General features: G+C 38.1%; 2 protein-coding genes and 1 long non-coding RNA gene across 3 annotated transcripts; all 3 read left to right on the top strand.

The window, feature by feature from the left end:
• Positions 1 to 303: 303 nt before the first annotated feature.
• Positions 304 to 3,594, top strand: LOC125220955 (probable alkaline/neutral invertase F). Its single transcript, XM_048123083.1, has 4 exons — positions 304 to 834; positions 1,678 to 2,115; positions 2,355 to 2,913; positions 3,076 to 3,594. Exons 1-4 carry the CDS (start codon positions 304 to 306, stop codon positions 3,372 to 3,374), a joined length of 1,827 nt encoding a protein of 608 aa, XP_047979040.1. The 3' UTR covers positions 3,375 to 3,594.
• Positions 3,595 to 3,826: 232 nt separating this feature from the next.
• On the top strand, positions 3,827 to 7,239 carry LOC125185689. The gene is made up of 2 exons (XR_007170210.1): positions 3,827 to 6,700; positions 7,070 to 7,239. It is a non-coding gene; the product is annotated as an uncharacterized LOC125185689 (long non-coding RNA).
• A 4,226-nt stretch (positions 7,240 to 11,465) lies between these two features.
• LOC125185685 (dof zinc finger protein DOF1.8-like) lies at positions 11,466 to 13,046 on the top strand. The gene is made up of 2 exons (XM_048082265.1): positions 11,466 to 11,649; positions 11,920 to 13,046. Exons 1-2 carry the CDS (start codon positions 11,626 to 11,628, stop codon positions 12,721 to 12,723), a joined length of 828 nt encoding a protein of 275 aa, XP_047938222.1. The 5' UTR covers positions 11,466 to 11,625; the 3' UTR covers positions 12,724 to 13,046.
• The last annotated feature ends 838 nt before the right edge of the window (positions 13,047 to 13,884 follow it).

Genomic DNA, 13,884 nt, shown 5'->3' on the forward strand with positions numbered 1-13,884 from the left:
GTCCTCTCCTCCCATATTCACCCTCTCGTTTACCGCCAAAATGAAAATCCACACCATATCGCCTGCGTTTCTCTCCAGTTTCTCGAGCGTTTTTCATTCATTTCACGCAGAACTGTATCCAATCGAACCGTAGGAAATAGTACTTCCTGATCACCACCCTTCATAAATACTCTGTGATTTCGCATTTCTGCATGAGTTTGCTCCCATTTTTCTTATTCTCTCTCTAATACTCTTTTCTCTCTCTCTCTCTCTCTCTCTCTCTCCACCCGAAACTCTATACCTCCCTACTGCTTCTCCTGCATAATGTCTACTGCATCTGCTGATGAGGTCATCGCCGATTGTTCCGATTTGTCACCGGGAGATCTGCCGTCAGAGGAAACCGAAGTTCTGGAAACTGTCGACGATGCGTGGAAGAGTATCGCTCACGACGATTCGACTACTCGCGTCGATTTTGGTATCTCTGCTAACGATGTGGAGAATACTGGAAAACTTCGCAAGGATAAAGTGAAATTGAGCGTAAATGTCGTGTTTCCGAGCAGTTCTGACGGTGGAAGGGCAGACACCGGAGAGTCGGATCCGGTACCTAATACAAGTAATGGTAATGGAGGTAAGAGCACTTCGGTACTGAAACCGTCGCCTAGCGTGGGGGCTACTCTGGTGAACCATATGGATTCGCCGAATGGAAGCGGCAGCAGCGAAAATAGCACCTCTTCCTCACTGATCGATGAGGCGTGGGAACTGCTAAGCAAATCATATGTTTACTTCAAAGGACAACGTGTTGGTACAATTGCAGCCAATGATGATCCCGGCAGCGAGACCTTGAACTATAATCAGGTAGCTAATTAGATATGTTTCCATTGATGCTTATAGGTTTAAATCTGAAAATATCAGACCGATGCTTACGTTTATGTTTAGCGTTATTTAAAAGCGTGTTGAGCTTTGAAACAATTGATAATTGCATGTCAACACCGCGTTGCATTCTATAGCATCAATTTTATTATAATGTTCAATGCCTTTGCTTGTTCGGATTCGGTTGTTTATATTGTTTGATATGTATCTCTATTCCCTGGTTTACGATCCTTCTCAGTGCACTTAAATCTGTAGTATGCGTTTTGATTATTTGATTTTGGTTGTTTATATTGTTTGATATGTATCCCTAGTTTACGATCCTTCTCAGTACACTTTGCTCTGTAGTATGCGTTTTGATTATATAATGTCCATGGCCTTTGCTTGTTTGGATTCGGTTGTTTATATTGTTTGATATGTATCTCTAGTTTACGATCCTTCTTAGTGCACTTTGCTCTGTAGTATGTGCGTTTTGATTATATAATGTTCATGGCCTTTGCTTGTTTGGATTCGGTTGTTTATATTGTTTGATATGTATCTCTAGTTTACGATCCTTCTTAGTGCACTTTTCTCTGTAGTATGCGTTTTGATTATTTGATGTTTTGGATTGAACTACATCACATGCACCATAATTCATGCTGGTGTCATTCTCTGTTTCGAGTTAGATTGCTCACCGATTACTACAGATTCAAAATGTCTCAGACTCTCAAAACTTTTAGATGCTGTAAATGTAGTTAGTCCACATAATTAATGATATATCCCGTGCTATATTCTGTAACTCGTTGGCTAATTGCAGTATTGCACACTTCTGACAGCTGCTATCGACTTTAGGTTTTTGTTAGAGACTTTGTTCCTTCTGGGTTGGCTTGCCTGATGAGAAATGATGCTGATGTGGAAATAGTGAAAAATTTTCTGCTGAAGACCCTTCACCTCCAGGGATGGGAGAAGAGGATAGATAACTTTACACTTGGAGAAGGTGTTATGCCTGCCAGTTTCAAGGTTATCCAAGACCCTATCCGCCAGAAGGAGGTTTTACAAGCAGACTTTGGTGGAAGTGCAATTGGAAGAGTTGCGCCCGTGGATTCTGGGTTCTGGTGGATTATATTGCTACGTTCGTATACTAAATGCACACACGATTACTCTCTTTCAGAGCTACCAGAAGTGCAGAGAGGAATCAGACTGATACTTAACCTGTGTCTGTCGGATGGATTTGATACATTTCCTACACTCTTATGTGCAGATGGATGCAGCATGATTGATAGGCGAATGGTAAGATCCCTCTACATCTATTATTTCTATGTTTGTATTTGATTGATGTTGCAGTAGCCTAATGATACTTGTTGTGCTGATTTGGTGTACCCTGAAGTTAAAATGCATGATTTCTGAACTATATAGTTATAATCATCTTCAAAGACTATACTGCATCTCTTATCTACTGTTACCTGTGTGATGATGGTAATGAGTTATTGCATTGGAATTGATGTAGCCTTTACTTTCATTCCTGACAGGGGGTTTATGGTTATCCCATTGAGATCCAAGCACTCTTCTTTTTTGCACTGAGGTGTGCGAGACAATTGCTTAACAACGAGCATGATGGTAAGGAGTTGATTGAGCGCATTGATAAACGGATTACTGCTCTGAGTTACCATATGCAAAATTACTACTGGCTTGATTTCACTCAACTCAACAACATATATCGCTATAAAACTGAGGAATATTCTCACACTGCTGTAAACAAATTCAATGTCATTCCTGAATCCATCCCGGACTGGGTCTTTGAGTTCATGCCACTGAAGGGAGGGTATTTCATTGGGAATGTGAGCCCAGCGCGCATGGATTTCAGGTGGTTCTTGGTTGGAAACTGCATTGCTATTTTGAGCTGTTTAGCAACACCAGCGCAGGCTACAGCAATTATGGATTTGATCGAGGAGCGCTGGACAGACTTGATTGGAGAGATGCCCCTGAAGATTGCATATCCAGCACTTGAAGGACATGAATGGAAGAACGTAACCGGCTGTGATCCAAAGAACACGAGATGGAGCTATCACAATGGTGGTTCTTGGCCAGGTATGAAACAAAACTTATGTGCAGTTTTTCCTATGAAGCATTTTACCTTATTGTTCAAAATTCGATTATTACTCCATGTCAAAGCTTTCTTTTAATTCACATTTAGCATATAGTGTCAGTGAGGTTACATTTTCAATGTGTAAGACTGGCATTTCTTTGTAGTTCTTTTGTGGCTACTCACAGCAGCAAGCATAAAGACTGGAAGGCCTCAAATTGCTAAGAGAGCGATAGAGTTGATTGAACAACGTCTCTCGAAAGATGGATGGCCTGAATATTATGATGGAATCACTGGCCGGTACATTGGAAAGCAGGCAAGGAAGCACCAAACATGGTCGATTGCAGGATATCTGGTTGCTAAGCTAATGATAGAGAACCCATCGAATCTGCTCATCATATCTCTTGAAGAGGACAAGAAAATTTCTAAGCCAAGGCTCACCCGTTCTGCCTCATGGACCTACTAGCTTTCTGCTGAAGAGTCAAATGGTAAATAACGGCTCTTCTGATCGCTTTCATCCGGGTTCAGTTCAATAAACGGTAATCTTCAGATACATCTGTTTTCTGACTCAAGTAAACTTTGTTTTTTGTTAAGATGGATATTAGACCATCTATGAAATTAGTTGATTGATTCACAGTTTAAATCTGAATTCATATTAGTGATGATTAATCACAATGTCTTTGTCACTCCATTACTATTAGGCTAAAGATGGTGGATCTGTTCTTTTTAAGTTGTGTGATTAATCATTAATGCATGCCTTGATCTCATGTGTGGGTATCCAATGCCAGCTTTTTGATGATTATACACACATAAAGAAGTTGAGGCTTTGGAGTATTTAATTCTGAGTGTGATTGAGGCTCTTGAATTATTTTATTTCTAGTGTGTGACACTTTTTCTAGCTAAACCGTGCGGCCAACCCTTTAATCCCACACGCCAATTACTTAAAAAGCCTTTGCTTCCTTTCCAGCTAAGGCATTTCAAAAACAAAAGCGGCCATTATTTATTAACCCTTGAGTTACTCCTCTTGATATGTTGAGAAAAGAAGAGAAGCACCATTAGTCCTTTGTTGATGAAGTGGGAGAAAGTGGTGAGGTGGGTGGGGGCAAGCGTGGCTGCGGCCTTCTTCTCGTCTCTGGAGAAATGGTCGTGTATTAACATATCAACTCTAGACTCGGATGTGGATGAGGAGGCAGACGATCGTCCCCTTATGCTTACCAGATTCCCCTCTGAAGCCTCCTCCCACCACCGCTTTTCCATCGATAAGCTTCATTACCCTATAACTATTTCTATGCCTCTGTGATGCATCTATCTAATTATACATGTCTGGAAAAGTGGCTTCTCTAAGAATCCGACCAATGATATGATCTTGTAGAGAAAACTTATCATATATATTACCGGCGATTGATTTTACAACTTTTCTTTTTGCCTATCGGTTTATGTGTGGAAAAAAGTTAGAAAACAATAGTCTTCCATCTTACATGTGCAATTTGGTTAATTTGGCAATGCTAGCCTTAGTTTGGATTTTCTATCTCCTTTCGTTATTTGTTTTAACAATCATATAATATGCCATGAAAAATATTAGGACGAATGTTGTGATTTGAGATCGGATTCAGTTCTTTGAATCATCGAAATTTAATTGAATAAAGTGGAACTAGTTTCTTTTTATCCTTAAGCTTCACACTCATGGAAAATAATTGTTTATGGAGGACCCTCTTCTATGAAAAAGCGAACCTCTCGTAGGCTCGTAGCACGTCTAAAAAGATTTCTTATCCATATTCAATTTCTTTTAGAGAAATAACCCATATTTAATCTTTTTTGAGTTGGAACACATTTAATCTTAAATCAATAGTGCTATAGTAGGAGTATAAAATTATTGAGGATATGATATCTACTACTAACCGCTTTTAGTTATGATATAGATGTATGAAGGCATTTACCTTTTCCCTTAAAGATGCTCTTATCCAAAATTATAAGGAAGATTTATGCAATAATAAGTAAAACATACCCGGATATCATTCAATACTAACAAACTTTTGAAACTTTTGAAAATTGTTGCACTAATATATAATATCAGCTGACTGAATCTAAATACTAGCCTACTGCCTACATAGATGACTATACATGTTTCATACGTTGAGTCGTCCCGCGTCAAATGTGAAAATCATCAACTGAAATTCCCATTATATTATTACTTCTCATACTACCATCATTCAGCAAAATGTTATCAATTGTTGTATTAAAGAAATGATTAAGTGGACTTGTGAATGAGGTAAGTGTTTCATATTTGAGGCGTAAAATTCTAAGTACAGAAAAACACAAGCAGTAGATCGCCCTAAATATACTTATAAATGCAAGAGAACTAAAATTAAAATAGATAAACTTTATTGATTTCCAATCTATGTGTTGTTTCTAATTTCGAGTTAAAGGAGATATCAGAAAATAAGCAAACACTGTGTTACTAATTTACTATTAAGGATGCATCACAAAATAACACAAATTAATACGAAACAATAGAAATGAATTAATATGCATAAAATCAATCAAGAAATTAATGTGTCGAAAATATGGTTTGTTCCAACCCACTACATGCGAGGATTATTCCAAAGAGTTATCTACACATAACTAAAATAAAAACCCTAAACTCTATATAAAATAAGGAATTATTTTTACAAAAAGCCCTCTCAATTGCAATTATAATTAGCAAAGCCAGAATAAAAACTCAATTTTCGAAGAAGAAAAAGTGGCTCATGGATTAGAGCAAAAACTGTCAAAATTGGCTCATAAACACGAGCGAAAATTATTTTAACATAGCTCCTGGACATGAGCAAATTAGTTGCCTGACCTAGGTTCTTGATGAGAATTTATGAATGTTGTGTAGGGGCCTGGTTTATGAACTGATATGTAGATGGATTAATCATGGGGCTTATCTGTTGTAATTATTGTCAAGAAGGACCCCTCCCAACCAACTCATTACTCTCACTCCCTGAGCACATGTTAATGCTCAGAACATGCTAAATGCATCTATTATAAATGGAAAGTTTGTACAACAACAAATATCAGAGTAATATCAGAGTAAAAACAGGCACTACTATCAAAGTGAACAATAGTTGTTTGGTTCAAAATAAGGCAAGATTTAATAAACTCCAGAACAAGCCATTGCATTTTAATGTTTATGTTTAACATATGTCAATCAGCTGTATATCAACTGCCTGAAGAATTATTCTCAAACCATGGTTATCATCAAACAATAAGTTTAAGAGGAAACTAATTAATAATATGTAAACATAACAAACGGAAATTCAAGAGGGCAAAAGATTGAACCTATTCCCAAATTAATTCTACATGATATACATTTGTACTGAAAAATACCTTGGTGTAAGGAGAATTATTCTCTGTACAATGCATAGAAAAGGACGATGAAATTAAGATAGTTTCCATTCCAACCACCCCTTTATTAGCAGGGTAAAAAGTGTGACAATAAGATAGAATTGGTGAGAGTGAAGGAAAGCATAAGTAGGGGGAGTTAGTGTGGTTGTGGTATAGCATTACGAGTGTTTTCAATGAAAAACATCCTGCTCAAATGAGTGTTTCACAATCACAAATCAGAGATGGATTTGTGGAGTGTGAGACACTCATTTGAGCGTGATGTTTTGCAAGGAAGACAGAGCTTCTAGTAATAATAATTGAGGATTGGATTTGGTGGTGTTAAGGTAACAGGATCCAAAACTGGTGGAGAGAATTAGAAACACAATCAAGACTGCAGCAGCAAAGCAATCACAACACAAAGACCAAGTAAGATACATACACTATATTTCTTGATTCCTTGCCTGAGTCTCATAAGTTTTACTACTATGACATAAAAACTGGGCCTGCTCTAGTAATGAAGGTGGACTTCTTTTTTTAGTAAGCCCGAGATTCATATAAACAGGAAAATTTGACCATTTATTTATTTTTTATCTCTTTCCTATCTTATTTTCTCTCTTACCTAACTTTATATTATGCTAAAAGTCATTTTATGTTTATGCATTAGATCAATGTTTTATGTTTAATTTGATGTTTAAAATGATGCTTCAAATCATAAATTTATTTCATCTTTTTATTAATCTTTGGGCAATATAGTATAAAATTAATCGTTTAATTTTCGACGATACTCATGGATAGGTGAAGGAGCAGACATACAATGTAGATCTGGGCAAATTAACTATAGAGTCCTGCTGGCTGGATTCCTCCTAAACTCCTAGCAAAGGAGCTTTGTTGCAAGATCCCGGCAAATTTCTCGATCTAGGCAGACGTGTATATAAAATCATGTCTCCAAATGGGACACTTTTTTATTTCTACATATAAGTGTTACGCATTATCAGAATGCGTGTTTAGTTACGCATTCTCAATAAATTGACCAGGCCAGAAAATGATCCATTCAATAACTTTACCCATCGTCTAATAAAGGGAATTATAAAGAGTATTTTTTCCTCCTCATACCGTATAAAATACTCCACGAAGGTATTGATAATGCATCTATCAATTGGTGTTATATGTGGGACTTTGATATCATGATTTGTTTGTAAATTGTAGTAGTATTAAATAGTTATTCAACGACTGAGATCCCTTTTTCAAAAGAGCGAACTACATAAATGGTACCTGATCTTTCACTTTCGCACGCAAATGGTACCTGATCTTTATTTTATATCGTTTTTGGTACTCAGTGACAAAAATAACCCTAGGTACCAAATATGTGATTTTTTTGTTATGAAGGATATTTTTGCAAATTTTCATTAAATAGCACCAAACATGTGATTATTTTTTTCTTCTCTTCTTTCTTTTTTCTCCATTTTCTTAATTTTTTCTCCATTTTCTTCTTTCTTTTTAGTATTTTATCTTCCTTTCTTCTTTCTTTTTCTCCTTAGTTTATGTTTCCTCTTTTTTCTTTTCTCTTCTTTTTCTTTTTAGTGTTTTATACATACATCTAATTGCACTAATAATATAAATCAAGAACAAAACACCTAATTAAATGAATTACTTAAAATAATTAAATCAATTAAATATTTTTATTTAATTATTTTATACTCATTTTAGGGTTGAAACACGTGACTAAAATTATTCAACTCTTAATATTATTATGAATACAATTCACAATTTTAATTTTTTATTAAAACTATATTGATTAGTTATTAATTTAATGTAAAATGATAATAATAATAATAATAATAATAATTATTATTATTATTATTATTATATAATATTGTGTGATCCATAATTTAAATAATTATACTATAATTATTTATTAATTTCAACTATTTTTTAGTATAATATTATTATAATAATTAAATATGATTATAACTATAATTATAATTAAGTATATTTGAATGATATTAAAAATAAATTAAAAAATAATGTATAATAATAAAATAATAATATTAATATTGATTAATAATACTAGTATAAAGAGGGAGAAGAATGAAAGAAGATATTATAATATCACTTTTGGTACTAATTTTGTGTATACCTAAAATATCCTTAATGACACAAATGAGAAAATGTATTTGTATAGAGGGCATTTTAGGATGAAAATTTTATCAGGTACCAAAAATGTGATTAATAGATAACAAAAAATAATATAAAATAAAGATCAGGTATCATTTCTGTGCGAAAGTGAAAGATCGGGTACCATTTGTGTAATTCACTCTTTTCAAAATACTAAAGTGGATGGGAACAAAAATTTCGTACATATAGGATGGTCATTAAAAAAAGTTACACGCATGCAAAAGATATATACAAACAAATTAGTAGCAAAAATACAAATTGCAAAATGCTTTGGTTGGAAAGCATCTCTCTTGGCCTCGTCTCTAAAAGTAGTTGGAAGTATGTCTTATCAGTTGGAATGTGTTGAACTTAAAGATTTCATCAAGATATATAAGACTAATTAATATATGTGCGGTTCTTATATATTAAATTTTCAAGCAAGTAATAGTAACATTCTTATTTAGTCACTTTCTCCTTAAGAGCATCCACAATGCCGGTTAGCCGATTCGCGTCGCTAGTCGATCGGCTAGCCAAACCATTGCAGTCGGCCAGCGGCGAATCGGCCAGAAAATCGGCGTGGGCTAGCCGATTCAGGGGCGCTGGCCGCCATTGTGGCGTGCCGATCGGCCAGCGCCTATTTTCGTTTTTTTTTTTTTTTTAATTTTTTGAAAACCTATATATACGCGATTTTAGTTTCATTTTCATTTGCACCACTTGTTTTAACGAGTTTTGTCTCTCTCTAACTTTCTGTACAAGAGCATCATCGAGCGATGGACAACAACAACGAGTCCGGTCCGGCGACGAGCGGCTCTCATACGCCCACGGTACCGTGGGATCTGGATGGGGCCGATGGGCGGGCAGATGGGCCCAGGGTTTAACGTCACTTGGGGGCAGTTGATGGGGATGATGGCTGGAGCGTCGGGGGGGATGCGGGGGAACCGGGGGGGTATGCCGTGGGGGATGCCGGGCGGGGGGCGAGGCGAGCGGCGGTCAGCGCCGGGGTGGGGAGGTATGCCCCAGATGCAGCAGCAGATGATGCAACAGATGATGGGTATGATGTGGCAGGGGAGGGATGCGGCACGGTATGCATCCCGGGATGCAGAGGCCACCGGGGGGGACACGGTCTATCGTCCCTCTATTGATTTTTTGACGGCTTCGTCTCACATGTCGACCTCGGTGGAGACGCAGTTCACCGGCGATGACCTTTTGTCATTGCATGAGATGGGGATCGATCTCGGGGATCCGGACACTCCCGTTCCAGCGGGGCGGGCCGCGGCGAAGAAGAAGAAGAAGACGAAGGGGAAGGCCAAGGCGGTTGGCGAGTCGTCGCAGCCGGCTGTTGACGACACCCCTACCCGGGGGAAGTGGACGAAGGATGAGTACGCCGGGGTGGCCAAGGCGTGGTTGACGGTGTGCGACGATCCGCTGGTTGCGAACAACCAGCGGGTCGTCAACATGTGGGCGAAGATTAGAGCTGCCTACGGGAGGAACTGCACGCACGGGAAGGACTTCGGCGGGGAGGAGTGCCGGAAGGGGTGGGAGCGCATTAGGGCCGCGGTCGGCCGTTTTCGGGGTTGTACGCCAACGCCCTCCGCCGGTGACTAGTGGGCGGGAATGAGGAGGACGCCGGAGGATAGCGGAGAGTCGGTTCCTCTTGTCGGGGAAGTATAAGGAGTTCCTCTTCTGGGAATGCTATGTGTTGCTTTGAAGGACTCCGAGAAGTTTCGGGCGGGGTGCGACAACTGGGTGGCCGAAGAAGCGAGGCTGAACTATTCCGGCGACTAGAGCGGCAGCGGCCGCGAGATCCTACGACCTCCCCCCGGATGCTGAGGAGTTTCCGTCCCCTCCATCCGTTGCTCATCGCCCTCGCCCGGTTGGCCAAAATGGGCGCAATGGGCAGCGAGGGGAGGATCCCCCCTATCGCCCCATGAGGTCATCTCGGCCCCCCCACCCCCACGCGCGTACACGTTATTCTCGCGTGCGAAGACGGAGGAACGCATGTTCGAGGTCTTCCAAGAGTGGAAGGCCGCAACCGACCCCACGGAGAAGATGTTCCTCTACTCGATTCTCGAGAACATGCGGGTGGGTTTGGATGCCTCGAGGGCACTGGTGGGGGGTTCAGACGCGGGCTCAGATACCCCGGGTGGCGGCGGCGAGGATGGTGGCGGCGACTACGAGGAGTAGAGGCGGGGCTCGTGTGTGGAAGCCCTTTTTTTAAAAAAAAAATCATGTATTTTTTTAAAACTATGTACCTTTTTTTTTAATGAAATGAATGAATTTTCTCGTATATGTCTCGTAAATTTAATTCCGTAATTTACTCGTAAATTTTATTCCGTAAAATGTAGTTGTTTTTGAATTATTTTTATTGCGGCTGGCCTATAGCTGGCCTATGCTGATGTGGCAGATGGATTTTGTGCTGCTGACGTGTGGCTGGCCTATGGCTTACCATTATGGATGCTCTAAAGAAAAGGGTTTCCTTGTGATGATGATGGTTTTGAATATGGGAACACATCACCCCTTTAGAAGCGTAAGAAGGAAGAACTATCCATCAACAAAGCATAAAGAACGAAAAGATGGTCTAATTTATGTGCCTTTGTTGAACAATGATGCCATTTATTTTTAAATTTCGAATCTCTGAATTATGACAATGTACCTTTTTCATGTTTTAACCACTTTCGTAATCCATAAGAATTAGGAAAGTTCAGAGGTTTTTTCTTGTTTGCTTTCTCTTAATAAAAAATCAACAATGAAATATCCATGTATTGGATGGAGAACAAATTGACCAAACCATCATCTGAAAAACTACTAATTAATCAATTCCATATTAATATTTTATCAAAGTGGGGATCCAAATTGAAGAGTACATATCTCAAGAGTCAAAAAAGCAGAAACCCACCAGAGAAGATACACATTCATATAGCACTAACCAGAGAATTAAAAAAAAAGATAAAGGATTAGTTCACAGTTCACACTAGATTTAAATAATTATATTTTTCTCTAGTGATATGAGTGCAGTCAAAACAACAATACACAGCATTTCCTCTTTTTCCTCCCATCATCCATAAAGTTAGCCAACTCAAAAAAGAAAGCCAAATTACAAGCAACTCAAAAACATTCTTTCCTTCTTTGCATCAAAGACAGCTGCAGACAAAAACTAGTTGATTTTTCTCCATCACTTTGCCTTTTTGTGAACATCCATGGATAGTGCTCAATGGACGCAGGTGCGAAGAGTTTTACCTTTTTCTTCATTTCTTTCTAATTTTTTAGTCACTTTTCAAGCTTAATTAGAACTATAGGGTGTTCATGTTCATAGACTTTATCTTTCTTGGCTTTGCAAACTTACTTTTATTCAGAATTTTTAACCACTATTAGACATACACAAAAGGAAGCAATTCCATTTTTGTTCATTATGAGATTAGATTTTCAAGAATTCTTACATTTATCATTTTACTAGCATTTTTCACCAATCCCAAACACATGTCCCTCTTTAGGAATTTGGAGTTGCAAGATCAAGGACAGAAGGTGCTCCAAATGCATGCAGCAAGCCAGCAACAATGGAGAGAAAAGTGAGGCCACAGAAAGAGGAAGCCATAAATTGCCCAAGATGCCACTCCACAAACACCAAATTCTGCTACTACAACAACTACAGCCTCACCCAGCCAAGGTACTTTTGCAAGACGTGCCGGCGTTATTGGACCGAGGGCGGAACCCTAAGGAATGTTCCCGTAGGCGGAGGCTCTAGAAAGAACAAGAGATCTTCTTCTTCCTCAAGCAATTCCCCTTTTTCATCTCAAAACCCTAAAATCCAACATCAAGGCCATGACCTCAATCTAGGGTTTCAAGCAGCTGCTGGCCCACCACATGATTACAGCCAGTTTCTTGACTTCCCTAAGATTCAGAACTCTACAAACACCTCCTCTTCCACAACTGCTCCTCTCTCAGCCCTGAATTTCTTCACCAATGGCGGCGGCATTGCGGCTAGGGGTTTGAATTCCTTCTTCCCGACTCTTCACGATCAAAACAGTGCCATCTTTGCATCGGGTTTCCCGTTCCAAGAATGCAAGCCGGCGCCACTCTCGTTCCCAACTAGAGACGGTGGTGGGAGTCTATACGAGAACTCGAACTCAAACTCAAACTCGAATAGTGTCCCTCAAGAGGGCGTGAATGGAAGCCTGATGTTTGCGTTGGGTGCAACAAGACGAAACTCGAGCGATCAAGATCAAGATCAAGATAAGGGGCAGGAGAATTCGAATGGATTAATCTGGAATGGAATGTTAGGTGGAGGTTCTTGGTGAAGAAAAATAACAACAAGTAGGCTGCTTTGATCACTTTTTCTTCTTCTTTTTTTAATCAATATTTATTTCTTGTTTTTTGTCTATCTTTTTATTTCTATGGTGTCATGGTTGGTTAGCTGTTCGGGAGTTTTAAGAACTAACATACATACTGCATAGGGTGTTATGTATTTCTTACTTTTATTTTCAGTTTTAATTAAGTAGTAATTGAAGCTAACTAGGTAGCTTCCATGACCTAAAAGTGAGCTTCTTGTACTATTCTTTATCTTACCAGAATTGAAATTGTTGCTTATTAAGTGCAACTAGATTGGTGCACAATTTGTTTATGTATAGCATTGTATTAAATGTTTGAGAATTAGTACATAAGTATCCTTAATTAGCTTCATAAATGGGGGAAAGAGCAGAATTTAAAACTTAAAAGGAAGATGTTCTTGTGTATGATCTCTTTTAAAAATTTTATGACAGTTTTCATGAAATTTTTTACACTACATATATTATATCGTCTAAAAAATTATTCGAAAAAAGGACAATAAAGTGCTCAAATTAGGTATCATGAACTTTTGATGTGATACTCGAATTATTATTTGCATAAACTATGACTATCTATATGTATATAATTGTCCACCGTAAAGATTAAAGCTGCAGGGCCATATGATATTAGCAACATGAGATATTGCTTTTGGGGATTGTTTCCCATTTCTCATAGCATGTTATCATTGCTGTGTTAAAGTATATCTTCTGAATAATTACCTTATCTTTATATAAACATATCCCTTTTCTCCATCTTCAAATAAATGTCCAGCCAGCTCGTTTAATTAAAGTAAAAATTAATAATACAAGGACATTCATAATGTAGGCTCACAAGCAGGGACGAACAAATAAATGGAGTGATTATTAGTAGGATCTATATTTTTTTAAAACTTTTTTGAAAATATACTTTTATATAGTTTAATTCATTGATAGAAGATTTTGAATAACAATTTACATAAAATTTTAATAAATTTAAAGGGGATTAAAAAAAACAAACTAAGTAGGGGCTTAAGCCAAACCCCTTGAGATCCTCATTTGGGTTCACCCATGCTCACAAGTCACAAGTCACAACTACTTTTACATAGAGATCATTTTTCACAATTCTTATTTTTATAATTCTTTTTTATTTCACAT

The sequence above is a fragment of the Salvia hispanica genome, chromosome 4 (assembly GCF_023119035.1).
Source record: "Salvia hispanica cultivar TCC Black 2014 chromosome 4, UniMelb_Shisp_WGS_1.0, whole genome shotgun sequence".
NCBI lineage: Eukaryota > Viridiplantae > Streptophyta > Magnoliopsida > Lamiales > Lamiaceae > Salvia > Salvia hispanica.

What these genes read in the sequence shown, in the direction of transcription:
- LOC125220955 (XM_048123083.1), top strand. Translation starts at nt 304, where the DNA reads ATGTCTACTGCATCTGCTGATGAGGTCATCGCCGATTGTTCCGATTTG. An exon ending in AGACCTTGAACTATAATCAG is followed by an intron (nt 835 to 1,677) that starts GTAGCTAATTAG and finishes TATCGACTTTAG; the next exon opens with GTTTTTGTTAGAGACTTTGT. An exon ending in CAATGGTGGTTCTTGGCCAG is followed by an intron (nt 2,914 to 3,075) that starts GTATGAAACAAA and finishes ATTTCTTTGTAG; the next exon opens with TTCTTTTGTGGCTACTCACA.
- LOC125185685 (XM_048082265.1), top strand. Translation starts at nt 11,626, where the DNA reads ATGGATAGTGCTCAATGGACGCAG. An exon ending in ATAGTGCTCAATGGACGCAG is followed by an intron (nt 11,650 to 11,919) that starts GTGCGAAGAGTT and finishes GTCCCTCTTTAG; the next exon opens with GAATTTGGAGTTGCAAGATC.